The sequence below is a fragment of the Patella vulgata genome, chromosome 3 (genome assembly GCF_932274485.2).
Source record: "Patella vulgata chromosome 3, xgPatVulg1.2, whole genome shotgun sequence".
NCBI lineage: Eukaryota > Metazoa > Mollusca > Gastropoda > Patellidae > Patella > Patella vulgata.
Window position 1 is genome coordinate 56,130,089 of NC_065881.2, and position 27,781 is coordinate 56,157,869.

Here is a 27,781-nt window from a genome sequence, read left to right on the forward strand (position 1 = left end):
GCGGCACTACGGCCTACTCTTTTATCGAATTCCATCTGTCAAGGGATCTTTTACGTCCACTCCAATATATACACGGGACCTCGGTTTTTCGTCCCATCCGAACGACCAGACAGCTGTACTTGTCCGCCTCGAAAAGAATAGAGTCCCTATATATGATATGAACGTAGAAAGGGGATGGGGTGGGGCGGGGGATGAGGTATTTGACATTTTCATGTGGCCTCGTCCAGTCGATAAAACCAGTCAGTTAGTTCAGTCGAATAATCCAGTCGAATAAACCAGTCGAATAATTCAGTCGAAAAGTTCAGTCGAATAGTTCAGTCGAATAATTCAGTCGAATAAACAAGTCGCTCAATATTAAGCAGCGGGCTAAGATAATATGGTAGCAAATCATGCTCGTAGACATAGCTGAAGGAGCCGGGGCATGGGGTAGGGACCGGGGGGCTTCCCAACTAGTTTCAAGAAATGAAAAGAAATGAAATGGGGGTTCAACGTCCTTCTGTTCTGCTTGGAACTGGGCTAATGAAGACGGGCATACGCCATACACTGTGCGATGATGGAAATTTTGCCCGGACAGCGGCACTACGGCCTACTCTTTTATCGAATTCCATCTGTCAAGGGATCTTTTACGTCCATTCCAATATATACACGGGACCTCGGTTTTTCGTCCCATCCGAACGACCAGACAGCTGTACTTGTCCGCCTCGAAAAGAATAGAGTCCCTATATATGATATGAACGTAGAAAGGGGATGGGGTGGGGCGGGGGATGAGGTATTTGACATTTTCATGTGGCCTCGTCCAGTCGATAAAACCAGTCAGTTAGTTCAGTCGAATAATCCAGTCGAATAATTCAGTCGAAAAGTTCAGTCGAAAAGTTCAGTCGAATAAACCAGTCGAATAGTTCAGTCGAATAATCCAGTCGAATAATTCAGTCGAATAAACAAGTCGCTCAATATTAAGCAGCGGTGGCAGCGGGCTAAGATAATATAGTAGCAAATCATGCTCGTAGCCATAGCTGAAGGAGCCGGGGCATGGGGTAGGGACCGGGGGGCTTCCCAACTAGTTTCAAGAAATGAAATGGGGTTTAACGTCCTTCTGTTCTGCTTGGAACTGGGCTAATGAAGACGGGCAGACGCCATAAACTGTGCGATGAGGGAAATTTTGCCCGGACAGCGGCACTACGGCCTACTCTTATATCGAATTCCATCTGTCAAAGGGATCTTTTACGTCCACTCCAATGTAGACACGGGACCTCGGTTTTTCGTCCCATCCGAAAGACTAGACAGCTGTCCTTGTCCGCCTCGAAAAGAATAGAGTCCCTATATATGATATAAACGAAGAAAGGGGATGGGGTGGGGCGGGGGTGGGGGGGGGATGAGGTACTTGACATTTTCATGTGGCCTCGTCCAGTCGATAAAACCAGTCAGTTAGTTCAGTCGAATAATCCAGTCGAATAAACCAGTCGAATAATTCAGTCGAAAAGTTCAGTCGAATACTTCAGTCGAATAGTTCAGTCGAATAATTCAGTCGAATAATCCAGTCGAATAATTCAGTCGAATAAACAAATCGCTCAATATTAAGCAGCGGTGGCAGCGGGCTAAGATAATATAGTAGCAAATCATGCTCGTAGCCATAGCTGAAGGAGCCGGGGGCATGGGGTAGTGACCGGGGGGCTTCCCAACTAGTTTCAAGAAATGAAAAGAAATGAAATGGGGTTTTAACGTCCTACTGTTCTGCTTGGAACTGGGCTAATGAAGACGGGCAGACGCCATACACTGTGCGATGAGGGAAATTTTGCCCGGACAGCGGCACTACGGCCTACTCTTATATCGAATTCCATCTGTCAAAGGGATCTTTTACGTCCACTCCAATGTAGACACGGGACCTCGGTTTTTCGTCCCATCCGAAAGACTAGACAGCTGTCCTTGTCCGCCTCGAAAAGAATAGAGTCCCTATATATGATATAAACGAAGAAACGGATGGGGTGGGGCGGGGGTGGGGGGGATGAGGTATTTGACATTTTCATGTGGCCTCGTCCAGTCGATAAAACCAGTCAGTTAGTTCAGTCGAATAATCCAGTCGAATAAACCAGTCGAATAATTCAGTCGAAAAGTTCAGTCGAATAAACCAGTCGAATAGTTCAGTCGAATAATTCAGTCGAATAATTCAGTCGAATAAACAAGTCGCTCAATATTAAGCAGCGGTGGCAGCGGGCTAAGATAATATAGTAGCAAATCATGCTCGTAGCCATAGCTGAAGGAGCCGGGGGCATGGGGTAGGGACCGGGGGGCTTCCCAACTAGTTTCAAGAAATGAAAAGAAATGAAATGGGGTTTAACGTCCTTCTGTTCTGCTTGGAACTGGGCTAATGCAGACGGGCAGACGCCATACACTGTGCGATGAGGGAAATTTTGCCCGGACAGCGGCACTACGGCCTACTCTTATATCGAATTCCATCTGTCAAAGGGATCTTTTACGTCCACTCCAATGTATACACGGGACCTCGGTTTTTCGTCCCATCCGAACGACTAGACAGCTGTCCTTGTCCGCCTCGAAAAGAATAGAGTCCCTATATATGATATAAACGAAGAAAGGGGATGGGGTGGGGCGGGGGTGTTGGGGATGAGGTATTTGACATTTTCATGTGGCCTCGTCCAGTCGATAAAACCAGTCAGTTAGTTCAGTCGAATAATCCAGTCGAATAAACCAGTCGAATAATTCAGTCGAAAAGTTCAGTCGAATAAACCAGTCGAATAAACCAGTCGAATAGTTCAGTCGAATAATTCAGTCGAATAAACAAGTCGCTCAATATTAAGCAGCGGTGGCAGCGGGCTAAGATAATATAGTAGCAAATCATGCTCGTAGCCATAGCTGAAGGAGCCGGGGCATGGGGTAGGGACCGGGGGGCTTCCCAACTAGTTTCAAGAAATGAAATGGGGTTTAACGTCCTTCTGTTCTGCTTGGAACTGGGCTAATGAAGACGGGCAGACGCCATACACTGTGCGATGAGGGAAATTTTGCCCGGACAGCGGCACTACGGCCTACTCTTATATCGAATTCCATCTGTCAAAGGGATCTTTTACGTCCACTCCAATGTAGACACGGGACCTCGGTTTTTCGTCCCATCCGAAAGACTAGACAGCTGTCCTTGTCCGCCTCGAAAAGAATAGAGTCCCTATATATGATATAAACGAAGAAACGGATGGGGTGGGGCGGGGGTGGGGGGGATGAGGTATTTGACATTTTCATGTGGCCTCGTCCAGTCGATAAAACCAGTCAGTTAGTTCAGTCGAATAATCCAGTCGAATAAACCAGTCGAATAATTCAGTCGAAAAGTTCAGTCGAATAAACCAGTCGAATAGTTCAGTCGAATAATTCAGTCGAATAAACAAGTCGCTCAATATTAAGCAGCGGTGGCAGCGGGCTAAGATAATATAGTAGCAAATCATGCTCGTAGCCATAGCTGAAGGAGCCGGGGGCATGGGGTAGGGACCGGGGGGCTTCCCAACTAGTTTCAAGAAATGAAAAGAAATGAAATGGGGTTTAACGTCCTTCTGTTCTGCTTGGAACTGGGCTAATGCAGACGGGCAGACGCCATACACTGTGCGATGAGGGAAATTTTGCCCGGACAGCGGCACTACGGCCTACTCTTATATCGAATTCCATCTGTCAAAGGGATCTTTTACGTCCACTCCAATGTATACACGGGACCTCGGTTTTTCGTCCCATCCGAACGACTAGACAGCTGTCCTTGTCCGCCTCGAAAAGAATAGAGTCCCTATATATGATATAAACGAAGAAAGGGGATGGGGTGGGGCGGGGGTGTTGGGGATGAGGTATTTGACATTTTCATGTGGCCTCGTCCAGTCGATAAAACCAGTCAGTTAGTTCAGTCGAATAATCCAGTCGAATAAACCAGTCGAATAATTCAGTCGAAAAGTTCAGTCGAATAAACCAGTCGAATAAACCAGTCGAATAGTTCAGTCGAATAATTCAGTCGAATAAACAAGTCGCTCAATATTAAGCAGCGGTGGCAGCGGGCTAAGATAATATAGTAGCAAATCATGCTCGTAGCCATAGCTGAAGGAGCCGGGGCATGGGGTAGGGACCGGGGGGCTTCCCAACTAGTTTCAAGAAATGAAATGGGGTTTAACGTCCTTCTGTTCTGCTTGGAACTGGGCTAATGAAGACGGGCAGACGCCATAAACTGTGCGATGAGGGAAATTTTGCCCGGACAGCGGCACTACGGCCTACTCTTATATCGAATTCCATCTGTCAAAGGGATCTTTTACGTCCACTCCAATGTAGACACGGGACCTCGGTTTTTCGTCCCATCCGAAAGACTAGACAGCTGTCCTTGTCCGCCTCGAAAAGAATAGAGTCCCTATATATGATATAAACGAAGAAAGGGGATGGGGTGGGGCGGGGGTGGGGGGGGGGGATGAGGTATTTGACATTTTCATGTGGCCTCGTCCAGTCGATAAAACCAGTCAGTTAGTTCAGTCGAATAATCCAGTCGAATAAACCAGTCGAATAATTCAGTCGAAAAGTTCAGTCGAATACTTCAGTCGAATAATTCAGTCGAATAAACAAATCGCTCAATATTAAGCAGCGGTGGCAGCGGGCTAAGATAATATAGTAGCAAATCATGCTCGTAGCCATAGCTGAAGGAGCCGGGGGCATGGGGTAGTGACCGGGGGGCTTCCCAACTAGTTTCAAGAAATGAAAAGAAATGAAATGGGGTTTTAACGTCCTACTGTTCTGCTTGGAACTGGGCTAATGAAGACGGGCAGACGCCATACACTGTGCGATGAGGGAAATTTTGCCCGGACAGCGGCACTACGGCCTACTCTTATATCGAATTCCATCTGTCAAAGGGATCTTTTACGTCCACTCCAATGTAGACACGGGACCTCGGTTTTTCGTCCCATCCGAAAGACTAGACAGCTGTCCTTGTCCGCCTCGAAAAGAATAGAGTCCCTATATATGATATAAACGAAGAAACGGATGGGGTGGGGCGGGGGTGGGGGGATGAGGTATTTGACATTTTCATGTGGCCTCGTCCAGTCGATAAAATCAGTCAGTTAGTTCAGTCGAATAATCCAGTCGAATAAACCAGTCGAATAATTCAGTCGAAAAGTTCAGTCGAATAAACCAGTCGAATAGTTCAGTCGAATAATTCAGTCGAATAAACAAGTCGCTCAATATTAAGCAGCGGTGGCAGCGGGCTAAGATAATATAGTAGCAAATCATGCTCGTAGCCATAGCTGAAGGAGCCGGGGGCATGGGGTAGGGACCGGGGGGCTTCCCAACTAGTTTCAAGAAATGAAAAGAAATGAAATGGGGTTTAACGTCCTTCTGTTCTGCTTGGAACTGGGCTAATGAAGACGGGCAGACGCCATACACTGTGCGATGAGGGAAATTTTGCCCGGACAGCGGCACTACGGCCTACTCTTATATCGAATTCCATCTGTCAAAGGGATCTTTTACGTCCACTCCAATGTAGACACGGGACCTCGGTTTTTCGTCCCATCCGAAAGACTAGACAGCTGTCCTTGTCCGCCTCGAAAAGAATAGAGTCCCTATATATGATATAAACGAAGAAAGGGGATGGGGTGGGGCGGGGGTGTTGGGGATGAGGTATTTGACATTTTCATGTGGCCTCGTCCAGTCGATAAAACCAGTCAGTTAGTTCAGTCGAATAATCCAGTCGAATAAACCAGTCGAATAATTCAGTCGAAAAGTTCAGTCGAATAAACCAGTCGAATAGTTCAGTCGAATAATTCAGTCGAATAAACAAGTCGCTCAATATTAAGCAGCGGTGGCAGCGGGCTAAGATAATATAGTAGCAAATCATGCTCGTAGCCATAGCTGAAGGAGCCGGGGGCATGGGGTAGGGACCGGGGGGCTTCCCAACTAGTTTCAAGAAATGAAAAGAAATGAAATGGGGTTTAACGTCCTTCTGTTCTGCTTGGAACTGGGCTAATGAAGACGGGCAGACGCCATACACTGTGCGATGGGGGAAATTTTGCCCGGACAGCGGCACTACGGCGTACTCTTATATCGAATTCCATCTGTCAAGGGATCTTTTACGTCCACGCCAATGTGCACACGGGACCTCGGTTTTTCGTCCCATCCGAACGACTAGACAGCTGTCCTTGTCCGCCTCGAAAAGAATAGAGTCCCTATATATGATATGAACGAAGAAAGGGGATGGGGTGGGGCGGGGGTGGGGGGGATGAGGTATTTGACATTGTCATGTGGCCTCGTCCAGTCGATAAAATCAGTCAGTTAGTTCAGTCGAATAATCCAGTCGAATAAACCAGTCGAATAATTCAGTCGAAAAGTTCAGTCGAATAAACCAGTCGTATAGTTCAGTCGAATAATTCAGTCGAATAATCCAGTCGAATAATTCAGTCGCTCAATATTAAGCAGCGGTGGCAGCGGGCTAAGATAATATAGTAGCAAATCATGCTCGTAGCCATAGCTGAAGGAGCCGGGGGCATGGGGTAGGGACCGGGGGGCTTCCCAACTAGTTTCAAGAAATGAAAAGAAATGAAATGGGGTTTAACGTCCTTCTGTTCTGCTTGGAACTGGGCTAATGAAGACGGGCAGACGCCATACACTGTGCGATGAGGGAAATTTTGCCCGGACAGCGGCACTACGGCCTACTCTTATATCGAATTCCATCTGTCAAAGGGATCTTTTACGTCCACTCCAATGTAGACACGGGACCTCGGTTTTTCGTCCCATCCGAAAGACTAGACAGCTGTCCTTGTCCGCCTCGAAAAGAATAGAGTCCCTATATATGATATGAACGAAGAAAGGGGATGGGGTGGGGCGGGGGGGGGGGGATGAGGTATTTGACATTTTCATGTGGCCTCGTCCAGTCGATAAAATCAGTCAGTTAGTTCAGTCGAATAATCCAGTCGAATAAACCAGTCGAATAATTCAGTCGAAAAGTTCAGTCGAATAAACCAGTCGAATAGTTCAGTCGAATAATTCAGTCGAATAATCCAGTCGAATAAACAAGTCGCTCAATATTAAGCAGCGGTGGCAGCGGGCTAAGCTGATATGGTAGCAAATCATGCTCGTAGACATAGCTGAAGGAGCCGGGGCATGGGGTAGGGACCGGGGGGCTTCCCAACTAGTTTCAAGAAATGAAAAGAAATGAAATGGGGGTTCAACGTCCTTCTGTTCTGCTTGGAACTGGGCTAATGAAGACGGGCATACGCCATACACTGTGCGATGAGGGAAATTTTGCCCGGACAGCGGCACTACGGCCTACTCTTTTATCGAATTCCATCTGTCAAAGGGATCTTTTACGTCCACTCCAATGTAGACACGGGACCTCGGTTTTTCGTCCCATCCGAAAGACTAGACAGCTGTCCTTGTCCGCCTCGAAAAGAATAGAGTCCCTATATATGATATGAACGAAGAAAGGGGATGGGGTGGGGCGGGGGGGGGGGATGAGGTATTTGACATTTTCATGTGGCCTCGTCCAGTCGATAAAATCAGTCAGTTAGTTCAGTCGAATAATCCAGTCGAATAAACCAGTCGAATAAACCAGTCGAATACTTCAGTCGAATAAACCAGTCGAATACTTCAGTCGAATAAACAAGTCGCTCAATATTAAGCAGCGGGCTAAGATAATATGGTAGCAAATCATGCTCGTAGACATAGCTGAAGGAGCCGGGGCATGGGGTAGGGACCGGGGGGCTTTCCAACTAGTTTCAAGAAATGAAAAGAAATGAAATGGGGTTTAACGTCCTTCTGTTCTGCTTGGAACTGGGCTAATGAAGACGGGCAGACGCCATACACTGTGCGATGAGGGAAATTTTGCCCGGACAGCGGCACTACGGCCTACTCTTATATCGAATTCCATCTGTCAAAGGGATCTTTTACGTCCACTCCAATGTAGACACGGGACCTCGGTTTTTCGTCCCATCCGAAAGACTAGACAGCTGTCCTTGTCCGCCTCGAAAAGAATAGAGTCCCTATATATGATATAAACGAAGAAACGGGATGGGGTGGGGCGGGGCTGGGGGGGGGGGGGATGAGGTATTTGACATTTTCATGTGGCCTCGTCCAGTCGATAAAACCAGTCAGTTAGTTCAGTCGAATAATCCAGTCGAATAAACCAGTCGAATAATTCAGTCGAAAAGTTCAGTCGAATACTTCAGTCGAATAGTTCAGTCGAATAATTCAGTCGAATAATCCAGTCGAATAATTCAGTCGAATAAACAAGTCGCTCAATATTAAGCAGCGGTGGCAGTGGGCTAAGATGATATGGTAGCAAATCATGCTCTTAGACATAGCTGATGGAGCCGGGGCATGGGGTAGAGACCGGGGGGGCTTCCCAACTAGTTTCAAGAAATGAAAAGAAATGAAATGGGGTTTTAACGTCCTACTGTTCTGCTTGGAACTGGGCTAATGAAGACGGACAGACGCCATACACTGTGCGATGAGGGAAATTTTGCCCGGACAGTGGCACTACGGCCTACTCTTATATCAAATTCCATCTGTCAAGGGATCTTTTACGTCCACGCCAATGTATACACGAGACCTCGTATGTCGTATGTCCGTCTTCATTAGCCCAGTTCCAAGCAGAACAGAAGGACGTTAAACCCCCATTTTATTTCTTTTCATTTCTTGAAACTAGTTTGGAAGCCCCCCGGTCCCTACCCCGTGCCCCCGGCTCCTTCGGGTATGGCTACAAGCATGATTTGCTACTAATTATTTTAGCCCGCTGCCACCGCTGTTTATTCGACTGGTTTATTCGACTGGTTTATTCGACTGAACTTTTCGACTGAATTATTCGACTGGTTTATTCGACTGGATTATTCGACTGAACTAACTGACTGATTTTATCGACTGGACGAGGCCACATGAAAATGTCAAATACCTCATCTTCCCCCACCCCGCCCCACCCCATCCCCTTTCTACGTTCATATCATATATAGGGACTCTATTCTTTTCGAGGCGGACAAGTACAGCTGTCTGGTCGTTCGGATGGGACGAAAAACCGAGGTCCCGTGTCCACATTGACGTGGTCGTAAAAGATCCCTTGACAGATGGAATTCGATAAAAGAGTAGGCCGTAGTGCCGCTGTCCGGGCAAAATTTCCATCATAGCACAGTGTATGGCGTATGCCCGTCTTCATTAGCCCAGTTCCAAGAAGAACAGAAGGACGTTGAACCCCCATTTCATTTCTTTTCATTTCTTGAAACTAGTTGGGAAGCCCCCCGGTCCCTACCCCATGCCCCGGCTCCTTCAGCTATGTCTACGAGCATGATTTGCTACCATATTATCTTAGCCCGCTGCTTAATATTGAGCGACTTGTTTATTCGACTGAATTATTCGACTGAACTATTCGACTGAAGTATTCGACTGGTTTATTCGACTGAACTTTTCGACTGAATTATTCGACTGGTTTATTCGACTGAATTATTCGACTGAACTAACTGACTGATTTTATCGACTGGACGAGGCCACATGAAAATGTCAAATACCTCATCCCCCCCCGCCCCACCCCATCCCCTTTCTTCGTTCATATCATATATAGGGACTCTATTCTTTTCGAGGCGGACAAGGACAGCTGTCTAGTCTTTCGGATGGGACGAAAAACCGAGGTCCCGTGTCTACATTGGAGTGGACGTAAAAGATCCCTTTGACAGATGGAATTCGATATAAGAGTAGGCCGTAGTGCCGCTGTCCGGGCAAAATTTCCCTCATCGCACAGTGTATGGCGTCTGCCCGTCTTCATTAGCCCAGTTCCAAGCAGAACAGAAGGACGTTAAACCCCATTTCATTTCTTTTCATTTCTTGAAACTAGTTGGAAAGCCCCCCGGTCCCTACCCCATGCCCCGGCTCCTTCAGCTATGTCTACGAGCATGATTTGCTACCATATTATCTTAGCCCACTGCCACCGCTGCTTAATATTGAGCGACTTGTTTATTCGACTGAATTATTCGACTGAACTATTCGACTGGTTTATTCGACTGAACTTTTCGACTGAATTATTCGACTGGTTTATTCGACTGGATTATTCGACTGAACTAACTGACTGGTTTTATCGACTGGACGAGGCCACATGACAATGTCAAATACCTCATCCCCCCCACCCCCGCCCCACCCCATCCCCTTTCTTCGTTCATATCATATATAGGGACTATATTCTTTTCGAGGCGGACAAGGACAGCTGTCTAGTCGTTCGGATGGGACGAAAAACCGAGGTCCCGTGTCCACATTGACGTGGTCGTAAAAGATCCCTTGACAGATGGAATTCGATATAAGAGTAGGCCGTAGTGCCGCTGTCCGGGCAAAATTTCACTCATCGCACAGTGTATGGCGTATGCCCGTCTTCATTAGCCCAGTTCCAAGCAGAACAGTAGGACGTTAAAACCCCATTTCATTTCTTTTCATTTCTTGAAACTAGTTGGGAAGCCCCCCGGTCTCTACCCCATGCCCCGGCTCCTTCAGCTATGTCTAAGAGCATGATTTGCTACCATATCATCTTAGCCCACTGCCACCGCTGCTTAATATTGAGCGACTTGTTTGTTCGACTGAATTATTCGACTGGATTATTCGACTGAATTATTCGACTGAACTATTCGACTGGTTTATTCGACTGAACTTTTCGACTGAATTATTCGACTGGTTTATTCGACTGGATTATTCGACTGAACTAACTGACTGATTTTATCGACTTGACGAGGCCACATGAAAATGTCAAATACCCCCCCCCCCCCCCGCCCCACCCCATCCCCTTTCTTCGTTCATATTATATATAGGGACTCTATTCTTTTCGTGGCGGACAAGGACAGCTGTCTAGTCTTTCGGATGGGACGAAAAACCGAGGTCCCGTGTATACATTGGAGTGGACGTAAAAGATCCCTTTGACAGATGGAATTCGATATAAGAGTAGGCCGTAGTGCCGCTGTCCGGGCAAAATTTCCCTCATCGCACAGTGTATGGCGTCTGCCCGTCTTCATTAGCCCAGTTCCAAGCAGAACAGAAGGACGTTAAACCCCATTTCATTTCTTGAAACTAGTTGGGAAGCCCCCCGGTCCCTACCCCATGCCCCGGCTCCTTCAGCTATGGCTACGAGCATGATTTGCTACTATATTATCTTAGCCCGCTGCCACCGCTGCTTAATATTGAGCGACTTGTTTATTCGACTGAATTATTCGACTGGATTATTCGACTGAACTATTCGACTGAAGTATTCGACTGAACTTTTCGACTGGTTTATTCGACTGGATTATTCGACTGAACTAACTGACTGATTTTATCGACTGGACGAGGCCACATGAAAATGTCAAAAACCTCATCCCCCCCCCGCCCCACCCCATCCTCTTTCTTCGTTCATATCATATATAGGGACTCTATTCTTTTCGAGGCGGACAAGGACAGCTGTCTAGTCGTTCGGATGGGACGAAAAACCGAGGTCCCGTGTCCACATTCGCGTGGACGTAAAAGATCCCTTTGACAGATGGAATTCGATATAAGAGTAGGCCGTAGTGCCGCTGTCCGGGCAAAATTTCCCTCATAGCACAGTGTATGGCGTATGCCCGTCTTCATTCGCCCAGTTCCAAGCAGAACAGTAGGACGTTAAAACTCCATTTCATTTCTTTTCATTTCTTGAAACTAGTTGGGAAGCCCCCCGGTCTCTACCCCATGCCCCGGCTCCTTCAGCTATGTCTAAGAGCATGATTTGCTACCATATCATCTTAGCCCACTGCCACCGCTGCTTAATATTGAGCGACTTGTTTATTCGACTGAATTATTCTACTGAACTATTCGACTGAAGTATTCGACTGAACTATTCGACTGGTTTATTCGACTGAACTTTTCGACTGAATTATTCGACTGGTTTATTCGACTGGATTATTCGACTGAACTAACTGACTGATTTTATCGACTTGACGAGGCCACATGAAAATGTCAAATACCTCATCCCCCCCACCCCCGCCCCACCCCATCCCCTTTCTTAGTTCATATCATATATAGGGACTCTATTCTTTTCGAGGCGGACAAGGACAGCTGTCTAGTCGTTCGGATGGGACGAAAAACCGAGGTCCCGTGTGCACATTGGCGTGGACGTAAAAGATCCCTTGACAGATGGAATTCGATATAAGAGTACGCCGTAGTGCCGCTGTCCGGGCAAAATTTCCCTCATCGCACAGTGTATGGCGTATGCCCGTCTTCATTAGCCCAGTTCCAAGCAGAACAGTAGGACGTTAAAACCCCATTTCATTTCTTTTCATTTCTTGAAACTAATTGGGAAGCCCCCCGGTCTCTACCCCATGCCCCGGCTCCTTCAGCTATGTCTAAGAGCATGATTTGCTACCATATCATCTTAGCCCACTGCCACCGCTGCTTAATATTGAGCGACTTGTTTATTCGACTGAATTATTCGACTGGATTATTCGACTGAACTATTCGACTGAAGTATTCGACTGAACTATTCGACTGGTTTATTCGACTGAACTTTTCGACTGAATTATTCGACTGGTTTATTCGACTGGATTATTCGACTGAACTAACTGACTGATTTTATCGACTGGACGAGGCCACATGAAAATGTCAAATACCTCATCCCCCCCGCCCCACCCCATCCCCTTTCTTCGTTCATATCATATATAGGGACTCTATTCTTTTCGAGGCGGACAAGGACAGCTGTCTAGTCGTTCGGATGGGACGAAAAACCGAGGTCCCGTGTCTACATTGGAGTGGACGTAAAAGATCCCTTTGACAGATGGAATTCGATATAAGAGTAGGCCGTAGTGCCGCTGTCCGGGCAAAATTTCCCTCATCGCACACTGTATGGCGTCTGCCCGTCTTCATTAGCCCAGTTCCAAGCAGAACAGAAGGACGTTAAACCCCATTTCATTTCTTTTCATTTCTTGAAACTAGTTGGGAAGCCCCCCGGTCCCTACCCCATGCCCCCGGCTCCTTCAGCTATGGCTACGAGCATGATTTGCTACTATATTATCTTAGCCCGCTGCCACCGCTGCTTAATATTGAGCGACTTGTTTATTCGACTGAATTATTCGACTGGTTTATTCGACTGAACTTTTCGACTGGTTTATTCGACTGGATTATTCGACTGAACTAACTGACTGGTTTTATCGACTTGACGAGGCCACATGAAAATATCAAATACCTCATCCCCCCCCCACCCCCGCCCCACCCCATCCCCTTTCTTCGTTTATATCATATATAGGGACTCTATTCTTTTCGAGGCGGACAAGGACAGCTGTCTAGTCTTTCGGATGGGACGAAAAACCGAGGTCCCGTGTATACATTGGAGTGGATGTAAAAGATCCCTTTGACAGATGGAATTCGATATAAGAGTAGGCCGTAGTGCCGCTGTCCGGGCAAAATTTCCCTCATCGCACAGTGTATGGCGTCTGCCCGTCTTCATTAGCCCAGTTCCAAGCAGAACAGTAGGACGTTAAAACCCCATTTCATTTCTTTTCATTTCTTGAAACTAGTTGGGAAGCCCCCCGGTCCCTACCCCATGCCCCCGGCTCCTTCAGCTATGGCTACGAGCATGATTTGCTACTATATTATCTTAGCCCGCTGCCACCGCTGCTTAATATTGAGCGACTTGTTTATTCGACTGGATTATTCGACTGAATTATTCGACTGAATTATTCGACTGGTTTATTCGACTGAACTTTTCGACTGAATTATTCGACTGGTTTATTCGACTGGATTATTCGACTGAACTAACTGACTGGTTTTATCGACTGGACGAGGCCACATGAAAATGTCAAATACCTCATCCCCCCCACCCCCGCCCCACCCCATCCCCTTTCTTCGTTCATATCATATATAGGGACTCTATTCTTTTCGAGGCGGACAAGGACAGCTGTCTAGTCGTTCGGATGGGACGAAAAACCGAGGTCCCGTGTCCACATTGACGTGGTCGTAAAAGATCCCTTGACAGATGGAATTCGATATAAGAGTAGGCCGTAGTGCCGCTGTCCGGGCAAAATTTCCCTCATCGCACAGTGTATGGCGTATGCCCGTCTTCATTAGCCCAGTTCCAAGCAGAACAGTAGGGCGTTAAAACCCCATTTCATTTCTTTTCATTTCTTGAAACTAGTTGGGAAGCCCCCCGGTCTCTACCCCATGCCCCGGCTCCTTCAGCTATGTCTAAGAGCATGATTTGCTACCATATCATCTTAGCCCACTGCCACCGCTGCTTAATATTGAGCGACTTGTTTATTCGACTGAATTATTCGACTGAAGTATTCGACTGAACTATTCGACTGGTTTATTCGACTGAACTTTTCGACTGAATTATTCGACTGGTTTATTCGACTGGATTATTCGACTGAACTAACTGACTGATTTTATCGACTGGACGAGGCCACATGATAATGTCAAATACCTCATCCCCATCTCCCCCCTAACCCAACATATCATATATAGGGACTCTATTCTTTTGGAGGTGGACAAGGACAGATGTCTAGTCGTTCGGATGGGACGAAAAACCGAGGTCCCGTGTACACATTGGCGTGCACTTAAAAGATGGGGGCATATGGGGATGAGGGAAAAAGTCAAGCATGACTTTATTAAGCCGCGGTGGCAATAACTAAGATAACACCTTAAAGTTTTAATTTGAACAATCAAATTTGAACATGAGGGGACGTAAAAAATAAACAAAAACAATGATAAAAGATATTGGAATTAGTGCGTTTTTTCTTTAACTTATACAGATTACAAACGATTCCAAAATTTTAATAAGCCATCGACCGGTTTATTCGACTGACTATTTGTTTTGGACTTAGGGTCGACTCGAAATTTTAACGGCGGAAGTTTTCTACGGCTGGATGACCAAAGAGGAAAATATTCACATCTCTTACTCCGCGAGAGTATTATTCAACGAATTTTTCTTTTCATTTTTATTATGAAAGAGTTTGGTTTCTGATAACATAAAGACGGTATTTCTTTTCATTGTTTGTGATTAAATAATAAAACAAATTAACATTTTTTAATCCATAAATTTCCGTAAATGTCCGTAAAACACCGTGTTGCCTTAGGTACGAACCAAACCAAAATGGCGGGTTAGTTGCGTGTTAACATTGCTGAAGTCATGAATATTTCATGTAAACTTGCTAAGAACTAAACCCGAGAGAAGATAAACTAAGTGATCTAATTAATTAATAGGTAAGGCGTTAATTGAGTGATAAATGCACAGTTTTAACTGTTTATACTCAAAAACTGCTATGCTACAGTTCGAAGATAATCAATGTTACATGTATGTAAATAGTATGTTAAATGTCAATTTTATTTTTGAACAAGAAATACTATAATATTAATATAGGGATAGACGCAGTTAAGTTTATCAGTTTAAAGACTACGGAACTACGGTAGGTCTAGCTTTGGAGACTTTCTTCGATTGGTAATAATTTTTGATTTGCTGTGATTTACTACATCGTGAGGCTGATATACATGTATGATGTAGGCCTACCAGAAAATTGTGTTTCGGTATTCAAATAAGATACATTACATGGTACTTACAGGTACTTACAGGGATTGAATATTTTTGATTTATCGAATACTTGTTTTATTAAGGTAACAGAATATGAAATAGAAAGCTATTTATTACGCAGTTGTTAAACAATTTATTTGTAATCTTCAAAATAGTTATGTTTATAAAAAATCAACTTCTGTAAATAAGTAGGGTGACCCGTGCACTCTACAGAAAGTTGGTCTCGACACGGTTAAATGTGCACGCTTCAGTTGCGTGTCTCGAACTGATTTCTGACTACCCCGCACACTCTTTGAGTCGATAAATAGCCATGGCACGTGCAATTCTCTACAAATATATCAACTTTTACAGCCGTAAAAAATCTATTGTTGACGATTTTGAATAGCAGTAAAATTTAGCTTCTTGGTTATTACAGCAGCTTTAGAAATTACGTTTGTTTTATTTTTTAAATTGCTTTATCATTAACTGTACCGTTAAGAGCGGCATCTTTTGTTTTAGTACAAATACTATGTCTGAATCACTTTCTTTAGCAGGAACATGATACTAGCAGTAGTTTCCTTTTACTTTTACAAATTTCTTAAAACAATTGTTGAGTTGGCTAAAGTGCTTATTTCTAAATTCAATTTCTTGTTCTAGCTTTCTGTTATGTTTCGTAAAAAAGTAGTCTTGATTATCCCGACCTGTCAATCAGACGTAGAATGGTCGATAGACTGGTTAAGCGAGACTAATTTAAAAACATGAGCACGTAACCTATCTTTTACTCAAAAGTGTCTGGATGTTATGGACGACACTTGGAACCAGTTTTCAGTCTTTTATTTATAGATGATTAATGGTTTTCATTGCTTGATAAAGATACCTGTAAGAGTATTGAAACGTTGCATGTAATAAACCAAGAAGTAGTAAATCCATAAAGTTGTGTTATTATGAATATTATACCTCTACTTCTAAATGTCATTCAAGGAACTTATGATTAATGGTCATAGCTTATTAAGTACAACATGATCGTTTATTTAGTGACTATAATTGTATGAAACTGATTTGAGGCTTTGTATATAAATATTGTGGCGTAATTGTCGAGATATTTGGAGATATTTATTTATGGTGGGTCACCCTAAAATTAGTCAACTGTACATATTATTCTATAAAATAAAAACATTGATATTTTTGATGTTTTAATTACCAGCTTATTTCGGCTAAAGTTGGGAATGGAAGGACATATTTTGTATCAGGCTTAAAAAAATAGGCTTCATCCTCAGATTGCTAACAAAAAATAAAAGCAAAACACTGTAGATTTATTATTACTACAAAGATTTATTATTACTACAAACAATCATTATAATTCATATTATTAAAATTTTGTTTATGATATATCTAGAAATTGTTTGTTGTACTTTTTTGTATAAGCTTATGCTGGTAGTCTGTGCCTGGAGCGACAACTCTAGGTTATCTTCAGCCCTCTGTGGGGGGTGAGGTGGGTCGAATGGTCAGAGTGTGTGTGTTGTATCATAAGGCCTGTCATTGAGTCAACTGGCGTGGTTTCAATTCCCCAGTTGTACGTAACATGGAGTAGGGTCACCTTTCCATCCTCGTGGGTTTTCTCTGGGTTCTCCGGTTTCCTCCCACTGCTTGAAATAAAATTAAACCATATTTTATGTTAGTCCTGAAATTACCTCCCCCCCCCCCCCCTCTCTCTCTCTCTCTCTCTACCCTCTTCTGGGACTTTTATAAATGAAGTGGTGTATGGTAAAGCCTAGCTTACATACAGCTTTAACAGAAGTATAGCAAAAATAAATGCAAGATATTAAAATTTGATACCAGTACTACTACTGTATAACTAAATTTCGTATGAAAATCAGCCAATTCATGTTACATAATGGGGAAATAGAGTCCAGCACAATCACATGAATGATGACTAGGACTAAAAACCAAATATTTTAATAAGTTAATTTTGACATTAAATTAGTACTGGTGCTAATTTTGACTGATATAATTCTATGGAGGTTGATTTCAAATGACAAATATGACATTTTTGATGGCTTGTCTGCACAAGGTGTTTGTAAAATGGCTATTAAAATTGTAAGAAAAAGTATTTGAATATGATGTATTAACTTTTAAAGTCAAAAGAAGCCTGATGAGAATTGGCCAGAAATCTATTAAAACTTAAGTACCAAGCATTGTAGAATTGTTCAAGACTCCAGAATCTTGTAAACTTTTGTAACATTTCAATATATGAGAATTGTTTATGACATGTAACTATAAAATATTTACAGGAAATCTTTTTATGTTCTTACAGATGGTGGTAAAATGGCTACTGATAACCCGATCAGCTCACGGGAGAGTATAAATAATCAATTTATTATTGATCACAACATGAATGATTCTACCAGGGATGGAAATGTAAAAGAACTGCCTATCATCGATGCAGCAAAACTTAAGGCAAGGCTGTACTCCTATGCACCTCAACAGGCCTCAGTGAATACCAGAGCTTTAAATTTCAAAGGCGTAACTCGGAGTCAGGCTAGGAGAATGAATATACCTATAGCTCCAAAAATAGAGCCATTGGTAAGTATAAATGAATCTATGTGATGCTGTGTGGTGCCTAGTCTAATATCATTATGTAAGGTAGGAGATAAAAAGAATAATTTAAAATGAATTCCATCATTGCCCACTCTTGTTTTATAAATTGACATTAAAATCTGATCAATGGTTGTAGACAATTATACTTGTGCCCTTGTTGATCTGTATACAGTTTTAAACAATGTCAATACTATTTAACAATATGAAATCTAAAATACTGTTAAAATGAAATGTACTGTGACAGTCTCATTCTCAATGATATTCAGTTATACTGTCTCAACGATATAAACTGTCTATCGATACAATATGAAATCTAAAACATCGCTATGCTTTGCTGCCATTCATTATATTTTTGAAATGTTCATTCAATTAAAGCCTAGTCTACAGAGATACCAGGAAAAAAATCAACCTAGTTATATACAGAAGAAAAATAGAGAAGCATTGGAAGCTTCTGGATTCACTTTTAAGGACGAATCTTCAGCTGCTAAAAAACTACGAAGATCAGGTTCAGTAGATCCTTTAGATAGACATGATGGTACTTGTTCACCTTTACCAGAATTACCTAGTGATCTTAAGCTTAAACAGGTTAGTTTTACCACAATTACTTAGTGATCTTAAAAACGTTTAGTTTTTTTACTACAATTAACTAGTGATCTCAGACTGGTTAGTTTTACCACAATTACCTAGTGATCTTAAACCTAGGTTATTACCACCATTACCTAGTGATTTTAAACCGACTAGTTTTGCCAGAATAACATATATTAATTCTCATAACTAATCTCTACCAGTTACACCAACTAGGAAATATGTTAGTATCCTTTTTTGCCAAAATCCAAAAATAATGTGTATAGCCAAACTTTATCTTGGACAAAAACATTACGTACAGAATATCCAATTTAGGTAAGAGTACAGGAAACCCATATCAGAATATTGCGTCTATGAAAAAAATAAAAAAATTAATTGAAAGTATGAGCAAAACTGATCACTGATAAATAATTTTTCATGAATTGTGTAATAGGAACCAGTTATACCTAGAATACCGACACCACCTACAACTGTTAAAATACAGGCTGCAACACATGCTGCTAAAGCTTCAGTTCCAGCTTCTACAAAACCAAAATGTAAGTTTCAGTTTTATTTTTGTTGCCTTTGTAACAATTAACAATACTTTTTTTTATTATAATCACTTTTTGATTTTTATATGGTGTGTTTTGTGGGTGGCACAGTAAGAGAGGTGCATGCTCACTAACCAATACGTACCTGGTTCGATCCCAGTATTGGTTGGTGAACTTCTAACAAGTCAGATGTACTCTCAGGAGCAATATTATTAAAAGATCTTTAGGTAAATAATAAAATATTAAAAATCAATGTTTTGTATATTTTAAGTTATAAAAGCTTACCTATGTGTAATAAATATTTAATTTGTTTTTTCCAGTTGCTGAAACATATGAAGGTTTAAAAGATCCTCATAAAATAATCAACATCATAAAAACCAAAAATAATGTTGGATTTTTATATCTTAGTCCAGCTGTACCAAAATCATCTGTCAATTCACACTATTACAATCTAAAGTAAGTTTTAATTTTAATCAAAAATAAATGGCAACAATTGGTAATTGCTTAATTAGTATATCTGTAATTGTATGTGATCAAAATTATATAATCTTTTCTGTAACACAACACCATGTATTCTTTGAATGATATTTTGTAATTGGAACTTATGGATAACAATTAATAACTATGGTTTATTACACTGCAACATTTCAACAAGATTTCACAAGTCATTAGCTATCATTTAAACACAAATAAATAAAATGAAAAATTTAGTTTTGATATGATTGATACATGTGTTAAATTTAACAATGTAATAAACCATACTAATTGTTAACCATAGTGTTAAATGTGTAACACAATGATCGCTGCTGCCTTCTACTTTATTTTGCATGAATGTTCTATATAAAATGATAAAGCATACATTGATTTATTATTTTTGGGGTTAAAGGATGTTTATGTTGTATTTTTTTTATTTGTAGAGTTGTAAATCATGAACATGTAAATAAATCTGATCATTGTACAATAAGTAAGAAGGGTGTAACTAGAATGAGATCGGATGATGAAACAGAATTTATAACTTTATCAAGATGGGAGCAAGAAGTTAATTACTTTCAAAAACTGACAAAGGTGTGTTTGCATACATCCATATAATGCTTACATTATAACTTATCTTATGATAAACATAGACAAATTCTTTGAATGTAACTATATCATTTTTTTTATTTTATTGAAATTTTTAGTCAATTATAAAGTAGGTATAGAAAATAATCTATCATATATGTGAATCCCAGTAATATTACCAGTATTGATTTTCAATTTCAGATACCAGCATTTGCTCTATTTAGAAAATGGAAAGCATTTAGTGTTTGGCGTAAAAATGTGCGAACAAAGAAAATTCAAGGCTGTAAAAGATCTCTTAATTCTAACTTATTTATTGTTAATGCTGTAAGTATCACATGATTTATTTTACTGTTAATGAAGTTAGAAATAGTTTCAATAGCAGCATTCTCTCCCTTAGATCTGTAACTTATAATAGTATTATATTTGTTTGTTTCTATTTGATATTTCAGTCATTACGACCAGCATTATTAAATGTGCGAGAGATGTGTCATCGTATCAGTGAGATGGGACTATGTCAGATAGATAAAGATCATACTTACACTTTATCAGACTTTAGAGAGGCCCAGTTTAATCAACTTAATGATGTAAGTAAAACTTCCAAAACACATTTATTTCAAGTACAAATAAAATAGTCTCTTATTTAATAAAATATATAAGTTTTACTTTATTGGTTAGAGCCGGGGTGGGGTGGATAGCTGAATGGTTAGCGCATGTGCGTTGTATCATAAGGTCTGTCATTGAGTCAACTGGCGTGGTTTCGATTCCCCGATTGTACCTGACAAGGAGTTGGGTCGCCTGTTCAACCTCGTAGCTTTTCTCCGGGTACTCTAGTTTCCTCCCACAGCAAATGATTGAAATAAAATTGAACCATATGTTAGTCCCGAAATGACCTAGTTTGTGGCGAGTGGACATTAAACCCCATTTCTCTCTCACTCTTTTATTGATTGACTCTGATATCTAAAAGGTAATTTTATGCCGTTTGTTATATCAGGTTGCTGGAAGATTACAAGATTTCCGTGAATTAGTTAAAGAAGTTGTACGTAGTGCATGTAGAACAGCATTATTAGAGGCAGGATTTACTCCTGATGATTATTATTATGACGGTATAGAAAGCCCAGGTTTATATGGTTAGTTAAATCTTTATTAACATCCTAAAAAAAATAACTATATGTTTATCAAATATAATTTTATGAAATGTATATGTTCACATTAAAAAATTTAACTTTTACAACAATTCTATCTTTTTGTAAATATTATAAATTGAGTGTTATCTGTGCAAATTTGTTACAAGTCCAGGTTTTGTATATCTTTTTGTTTTGTTTAAATGTCTTTAATGTTTATATAATCAGGTGATATGCCAGGTACAGCCTCTAGTTATTTAATGCAGAGTAACTATGATATGGATATCTATGGTGAAGCACCAGATAAAATGAATTATACAGATCAAGCTAATAAACGAGCTGAATGTAAAAGACTTATGTGGTATGTATCATGTTGATTTATAATGTATCTTTATAATAATAATAATAAAAAACTCAATATACATGGGGTTGTGTGATTGGGTAGTGGGCTGGTAAAAATTTACCAATTGTTAATCTTTGTCTTTCTGTTGTTATCATAGCATGAGAATAACATTAACTTTCTGTGTTTTATGTTTTTCCAGTTTCATTCGACTTGCTGACTATTTGATAGTTAACACTATGCATGTGTTGGCTGTCAACTCTGTATCAACATTACTGAACTATTTAACAGAACAGTTACAAAATACACCTACTTTAGCTCAAATACAAGGTAAAGAGGTTGAAACACCTCCAGCTAAACCTGAGGGTGACGATAATAAGGTAAGAATAAAGGCTGTTTACCTGCTTTAAGTTGTTTTTACTTAATAATACTGTGCCTATTAATATTTATGATACCTGGACAGTTATAATTCTTAAAAAGTGACTAAAGATTATGCACGTTAGCATATCAAGCAATGAAATAGCAAATTCTTCAAATGCAACTTGACAAAGGATTGAAATGTTTTACTTCCATTCAATAGGATGAAGAAGATGAAGTACCGAAGTTACCTCCCTTATTTATAACAGAATTTGTTCTAGAAACCGCACAATTATTGTTTTCACCAGACGTGGATGATTTCCAGGACGGTATAGCAGAAGTAATTAAAAGATTTCAGGATGCAGTACTTAGTGTACAGAACTTGGTGCCAGATTCTTATTTTGATGCATTTACTAGACCTATTATTAATAATAAGTTTGAAGAGAAAGCAGTTGGTGATGGACCAAGTCTTTCCACCATGTTTGAAGATGATAAACATTTACAGACAATTATACATAACATCCGGGTATGTGTTTAATATAGCTTGAACTGACACGTTTTCTTCCTAATTGACTGAATACATAAACTATTTATAGTATGAAGCTTTACAATTAAGATAACATATTTTTATATATCGTTACTGATATAAACAGTATTATGTGAAAGAAAAGTTTAAATTTGAACAACATGTTATTTTTTGTCTCTAATTTATGATTGTTAATTAAATATTTCAGGATGCTATCTTTGCGGCATTTAATGCAGCTAGTCAGTATGCTGATACGTTTGAACCATTCCGAGAATTTTTCCGTGAAAATGAGAATATGGACTTGGAAGCTGTGAAGAGAGAAGAACATGGTAAGTATTAGCAAGCATTTACATTTACATTTATTGTCCATACAAGAAAATTACAGAACATCTGATTCTTAGTTTCGATAACTCCCTCTCATAACGTTTTGTTTTTCTGTTTTCAGAGGTGTCGTTCTTTGCCAAACATTTAGAGAAGTATCATAAACAACACAATATGGCTGAAGGTATCGTAGAGAAACGACCTATTGGAATGTTATTAGTGGATGTGGTCAAAATGAGAAGTTTACTCATCCCCTCTCCCCTGCGATGTCTTGATGTAAGTTATTTTATTCATTTGTCAATCTGATTAAAATACAGATCTATATCTCGTTTCTTTCGTTTTTTTATACTTCCAATGGCCTACACTACATGAAGATCTGACAAGTTGTACTGTAAGGCCGTGGCAGGGGTCGTACAACGTCAGACATTGATTAATCACTCAGCGTTGACATTTCTACTGGTTTATACCACAGTTCGGTGCATGGCACAGCGAGAACTTGCCGTAACAGATCCTAGTGTAAAGACAAGTAAAACGAAATTTTGAACTATAAAAAACCAAAACGAAATAGGATCTGTGTTTTAATCAGATTGTTCATTTGTTTTACTGCTTTATAATGTATGCTCATCATAATTAATAAAACCGTATTTCAGAGATTGTAAACAAGAATTATTATTGAAAATGAATAATGTATTTAATGTTAATTTTATGATTTCTGAATTCCAAATATGTATATTTGAGAGCAAGATATTTATTTGTGTATTTTTAGGTAATAAATAACTTATTACCAGTTAAGGCTCGTAAGGAAGTGGATCGGCTTATAGCCGAGTTACAGGATGGTCAGTTTAAACTAGAGATAGGACCAACCACTACCATAGAGTTTGTTAAAAATCTCACATTCCTTGATGAAATACAAGTCAGAGTAAGTTATTCATAATTAGTATTGATTAAGTAAGCTAGAAATTATTGATAGAACGTAGACATAATGTATTTGAAACATTGGGGCTCCATTTATAGTACATCATAATGTGCTCAAGACATTTGAAACATTGGGCCTTCATTTATAGAGCATAAATGCATAATGTACTCAAGCCATTTGGAACATTGGGGATTCATTTATTTGATAAGTTTTGTTTTGTTACTGTTTTCTATCAAGTGAGTTTTGAAAAGGAGATTTTATTTTTTGAATTTATTATAGATTGATCCATTAGAGAAGGAAGCTATGATAGTAAAAGATATGTATGAACTTATAGATCAGTATACAGTACCAACACCACCAGAAGATTTTGCTGTTTATCAGGTTAGTCAATATTTATTTTCAGATTATCATTTTCGATTACACATCAATTACATGTCCACACTCCAGTATATAAAACACAAAACTAAGATTACTTCTTTCAGTTGCACATACATCCAGATATATCAGAAACAGAAGTTTACATTATTGTCCAGACTGCACATGTGATCACTGGCAAGATTTTGTAGTGAAAGCTTTTCGATGTACTAGGTGATAAATTTTCATTACCATAATACTATACCTAACATTTTGTTTTCAGACACTTGGACCATCAATAACAAATGTGAGAAATGCTATAGATAAAGCATTAACAGAGAGAGATGCCAACATAGATAAATTCTGTTCACATCTAGATAAAGATATTGCAGAATTAGCTAAAGATGTTAAAGAAGTTAAACAAGAAGCACAGGTAAATTGAATCAGTACTTGATCAATATTTGTCTTGCTGGTTGGGTGGTCAAATGATCTAACATGCACTTTAGTTCATAAGGTCCATCACTGAGTCAAGTTGAACGGTTTTGATCTAACACTTGTATTTTACAAGGAGTAAGGTTACCTGCCCTATCTTGTGGGTTTCATCAGGTCCTTTGGTTTCCTCCCACTTCAAAAGATTCCTGTGTGCATGTGAAAAACTGGACCATATGTTAGTCCAGAAATGACCTAGTTTGTGTTAAGTGGACGCTAAACTCGCATTCTCTCTATCAATTGACTTTTTTACTGGTTTTGGAAATAATAGTAAAATTATACCTATGACCAATGCTTAATTAGTTGTCTTTCTCTATGTCTTTTTTATAGAATCCTATGATATTAGATCCTAATGCTGATAAAGAGAAGGTTCAAGGTTTATTAAAGAAATTATTGAACCAGATGGATGATTTACAGAAAAGTGCCTTTACTTATAAATCATATCAGAAAAACTTCAAGGTGGGTAAAAACATGCGAATGATTAGATACATAAATTATATAATTGTTTGTTTCTCATTAGCCGCCTGTATGTCCATTTTCATCCGTAATAATAACACACTTCTATAATCAATTGGTCAAATCTATTGAGGACACGGATTCGTCCTATTAAGATTGCGAAACTATATTTGTATTAAATTATTAATAAAAATTCTGTTGAGATACTCATAAAGGTCATAGATATGTTCTAAATGTTATGTCTGTTTGAATTGTGTTGTCCTAATTGAATTCTGCCTCATGTTATAACTAAAACAAAGAAAAGAATATGTATTTATATATTGAGATATTATCCCTCTAGCTATATATATGGAATACAATATTTGATGATACAATTATAGGTTGAGGTTACTAAGTTTGATGCATTAGAAGAAGCACATGCTGAGCTCAAGTTGAAGGAGCAGCTTTGGAATGATATAGATGAGTGGGATAATCTGTTACAGGAATGGACAGAGGTATATAACTATTCTTAATATGAAATAATGATGGTGTGGTTTATATATATAAATATGTACATATAATGGTAATGGTGTAGTTTATATATAATTGTGTAATGATAATGGTGTATTTTGTATAAATGGTAATTGTGTAGTTTATATATGTGTATAAATTGAAAGAATTTGTGAGTGTAACACTAGTATTGTTAAACAAAAATAGAATCGATAGATATTTATCTTTATATATTTTCTTGCAATACTGTCATTTTTTTATTTTTTTTATTAATTTCAGGCGCCATTTGAGCAGCTAGATCCTGAACAGATGAATACAACCACCACTAAATATTCTAAGTCTGTCCTTCAATTAGAAAAAGGTCTTCCTCCTAATGGAGTTGTACCTAAGCTCAAAGGGAAAGTAGAAGTTATGAGAGAGAGGGTAAATATTTGTTTATGATAATAATTTTCTTTTTTACTTTTTTACATGAGGTGTGAAAATTTGATTATTGTGAATTAATTCCAGATAGTTTGTTTATTTAACACTGTTCACGTTCATAGCCAAGTCTTTGATTTTTTTTCCAGATGCCAGTCATCACTGATCTCCGTAACCCATCCCTTAAACAACGTCACTGGGAATCTATAGAAACTATTCTGGATTATAAATTCTCATCAGAGGAACCTCTTACATTGGGTAAACTATCAGAGATCCATGCCTTTAAATATGCTGAAGAATTACAAGAAATATCAGGACAGGCCTCATCTGAAGCCAGCTTGGAGGGAATATTGAAAAAGGTACATTATATATGTTTTCGAATTTTGTATAATTGTTATCCAGAAATGGGTTAAATTCTGGCCAAACCTTCAAGACAAACCAATATTATTTGACATACTTCTGTAAACATGCTTATTTCATCATTTTAGTAAATGAACTTTCAGTCAAACATTTATATATAACAGTGGAAAAGGATGGAACCCAGATTTGCACATTTTTTCGTCTTTGGGAGTTCAGCGTGTTTTCATATTCCGTATCTCTATTTGTTGTAGGTTGAAGATGGATGGAAGTCGACAGAGTTTATGGTTCTACCACACAAAGATTCTAAAGATGTATTTATATTAGGTGGTACTGATGATATACAACAGTTATTAGATGATAGTAATATTAATATAGCTACTATAGCTAGTTCACGGCATGTTGGACCTATTAAATCACGTGTTGATGATTGGGTTAAACAGTTGGATCTATTTGATAAAACATTGGTAAGTTTTTTTTTATCTTCAAAATTACTACTCATATGGGGTTGGGATGGGTAAAGCTAGTTGGAGTTTCTGTTGTTATCCTGACCTGTGCCAAACAGAGGAATTGAACCATGACAATCCCTGAATTGTTTCTCACAATGTCTGTGACAGGTGCCTTATATCCAGTCTTCTTATTAGCACATTGTTATCTTTGAGATGTTTGTGGTACACTGGGACCTAACTATAATAAGGCAATATGCTCCAAATAACATTAAAGGGAAATGGCTACAGCGTGGGTGTATATCACCGACATGTCAACGTTACAGTATGAATTAATGTTGCATATTACTGATAATAATGTTATAATTAATACTTACTATTTTAGGATGAATGGTTACAATGTCAGAGGAGTTGGTTATATTTAGAAAGTATATTCAGTGCTCCTGATATTCAACGTCAGCTACCAGCAGAAGCGAAGATGTTTATGCAAGTTGATAAATCCTATAAAGATATAATGAGAAAAGTGAATAAAGTTCCACTAGCTGTTCGAGCTGCCACTCAACCAGGTAAATGTTCTTGAGAATCATGTGAAATCAAACTAGCAATAATCAAGACAGCGTTCATTTTAAAGAAAAAATGAAATAGGATGGAATTAATGTGTTTCTTTTTTGCACCTGAAGGCTAATGAAGGTAGGCGTGTACTGGTATGAGGAAATCATTTTAATGTGTTGCCAATGGTTTGCATGGGAACTTGTTTTTGTGTCCCATCCAAACAACTAGATTCTTTTCCTTGCCAGACGACCCACCATCCTTCACCACTGACAAGCAAAATCATGCTCGATATTTCTCATGAAATTTTTAGCCTAATTGAACCCAGGACCTCTTTGTTATTGAACATGCACCATATTGAGCCACTCTGATTGCAATTTTAAGGAA

At 39.8% G+C, this 27,781-nt stretch overlaps 1 protein-coding gene and 1 long non-coding RNA gene across 2 annotated transcripts in view; one reads left to right on the plus strand and one right to left on the minus strand.

The window, feature by feature from the left end:
- The first annotated feature begins 15,058 nt into the window (after positions 1–15,058).
- Positions 15,059–27,781, plus strand: part of LOC126816339 (dynein axonemal heavy chain 6) — a 31,183-nt gene continuing 18,460 nt past the window's right edge. Inside the window, exons 1-23 of the mRNA XM_050542772.1 lie at positions 15,059–15,180; positions 17,799–18,067; positions 18,458–18,667; positions 19,101–19,203; positions 19,518–19,653; positions 20,115–20,262; positions 20,458–20,580; positions 20,706–20,840; positions 21,248–21,383; positions 21,606–21,738; positions 21,920–22,097; positions 22,298–22,600; positions 22,809–22,929; positions 23,046–23,197; positions 23,688–23,840; positions 24,117–24,218; positions 24,475–24,624; positions 25,011–25,139; positions 25,517–25,630; positions 25,905–26,048; positions 26,192–26,401; positions 26,654–26,866; positions 27,231–27,411. Of these exons, the coding sequence (XP_050398729.1) occupies positions 17,810–18,067; positions 18,458–18,667; positions 19,101–19,203; positions 19,518–19,653; positions 20,115–20,262; positions 20,458–20,580; positions 20,706–20,840; positions 21,248–21,383; positions 21,606–21,738; positions 21,920–22,097; positions 22,298–22,600; positions 22,809–22,929; positions 23,046–23,197; positions 23,688–23,840; positions 24,117–24,218; positions 24,475–24,624; positions 25,011–25,139; positions 25,517–25,630; positions 25,905–26,048; positions 26,192–26,401; positions 26,654–26,866; positions 27,231–27,411 (3,532 nt within the window). The 5' untranslated portion in view covers positions 15,059–15,180; positions 17,799–17,809. The remainder of the gene's footprint in view (positions 15,181–17,798; positions 18,068–18,457; positions 18,668–19,100; positions 19,204–19,517; positions 19,654–20,114; positions 20,263–20,457; positions 20,581–20,705; positions 20,841–21,247; positions 21,384–21,605; positions 21,739–21,919; positions 22,098–22,297; positions 22,601–22,808; positions 22,930–23,045; positions 23,198–23,687; positions 23,841–24,116; positions 24,219–24,474; positions 24,625–25,010; positions 25,140–25,516; positions 25,631–25,904; positions 26,049–26,191; positions 26,402–26,653; positions 26,867–27,230; positions 27,412–27,781) is intronic.
- LOC130012116 (uncharacterized) lies at positions 16,897–27,346 on the minus strand. Its single transcript, XR_008787411.1, has 4 exons — positions 27,223–27,346; positions 19,483–19,520; positions 19,114–19,188; positions 16,897–17,130 (listed from the first exon to the last, which is right to left on the minus strand). It is a non-coding gene; the product is annotated as an uncharacterized LOC130012116 (long non-coding RNA).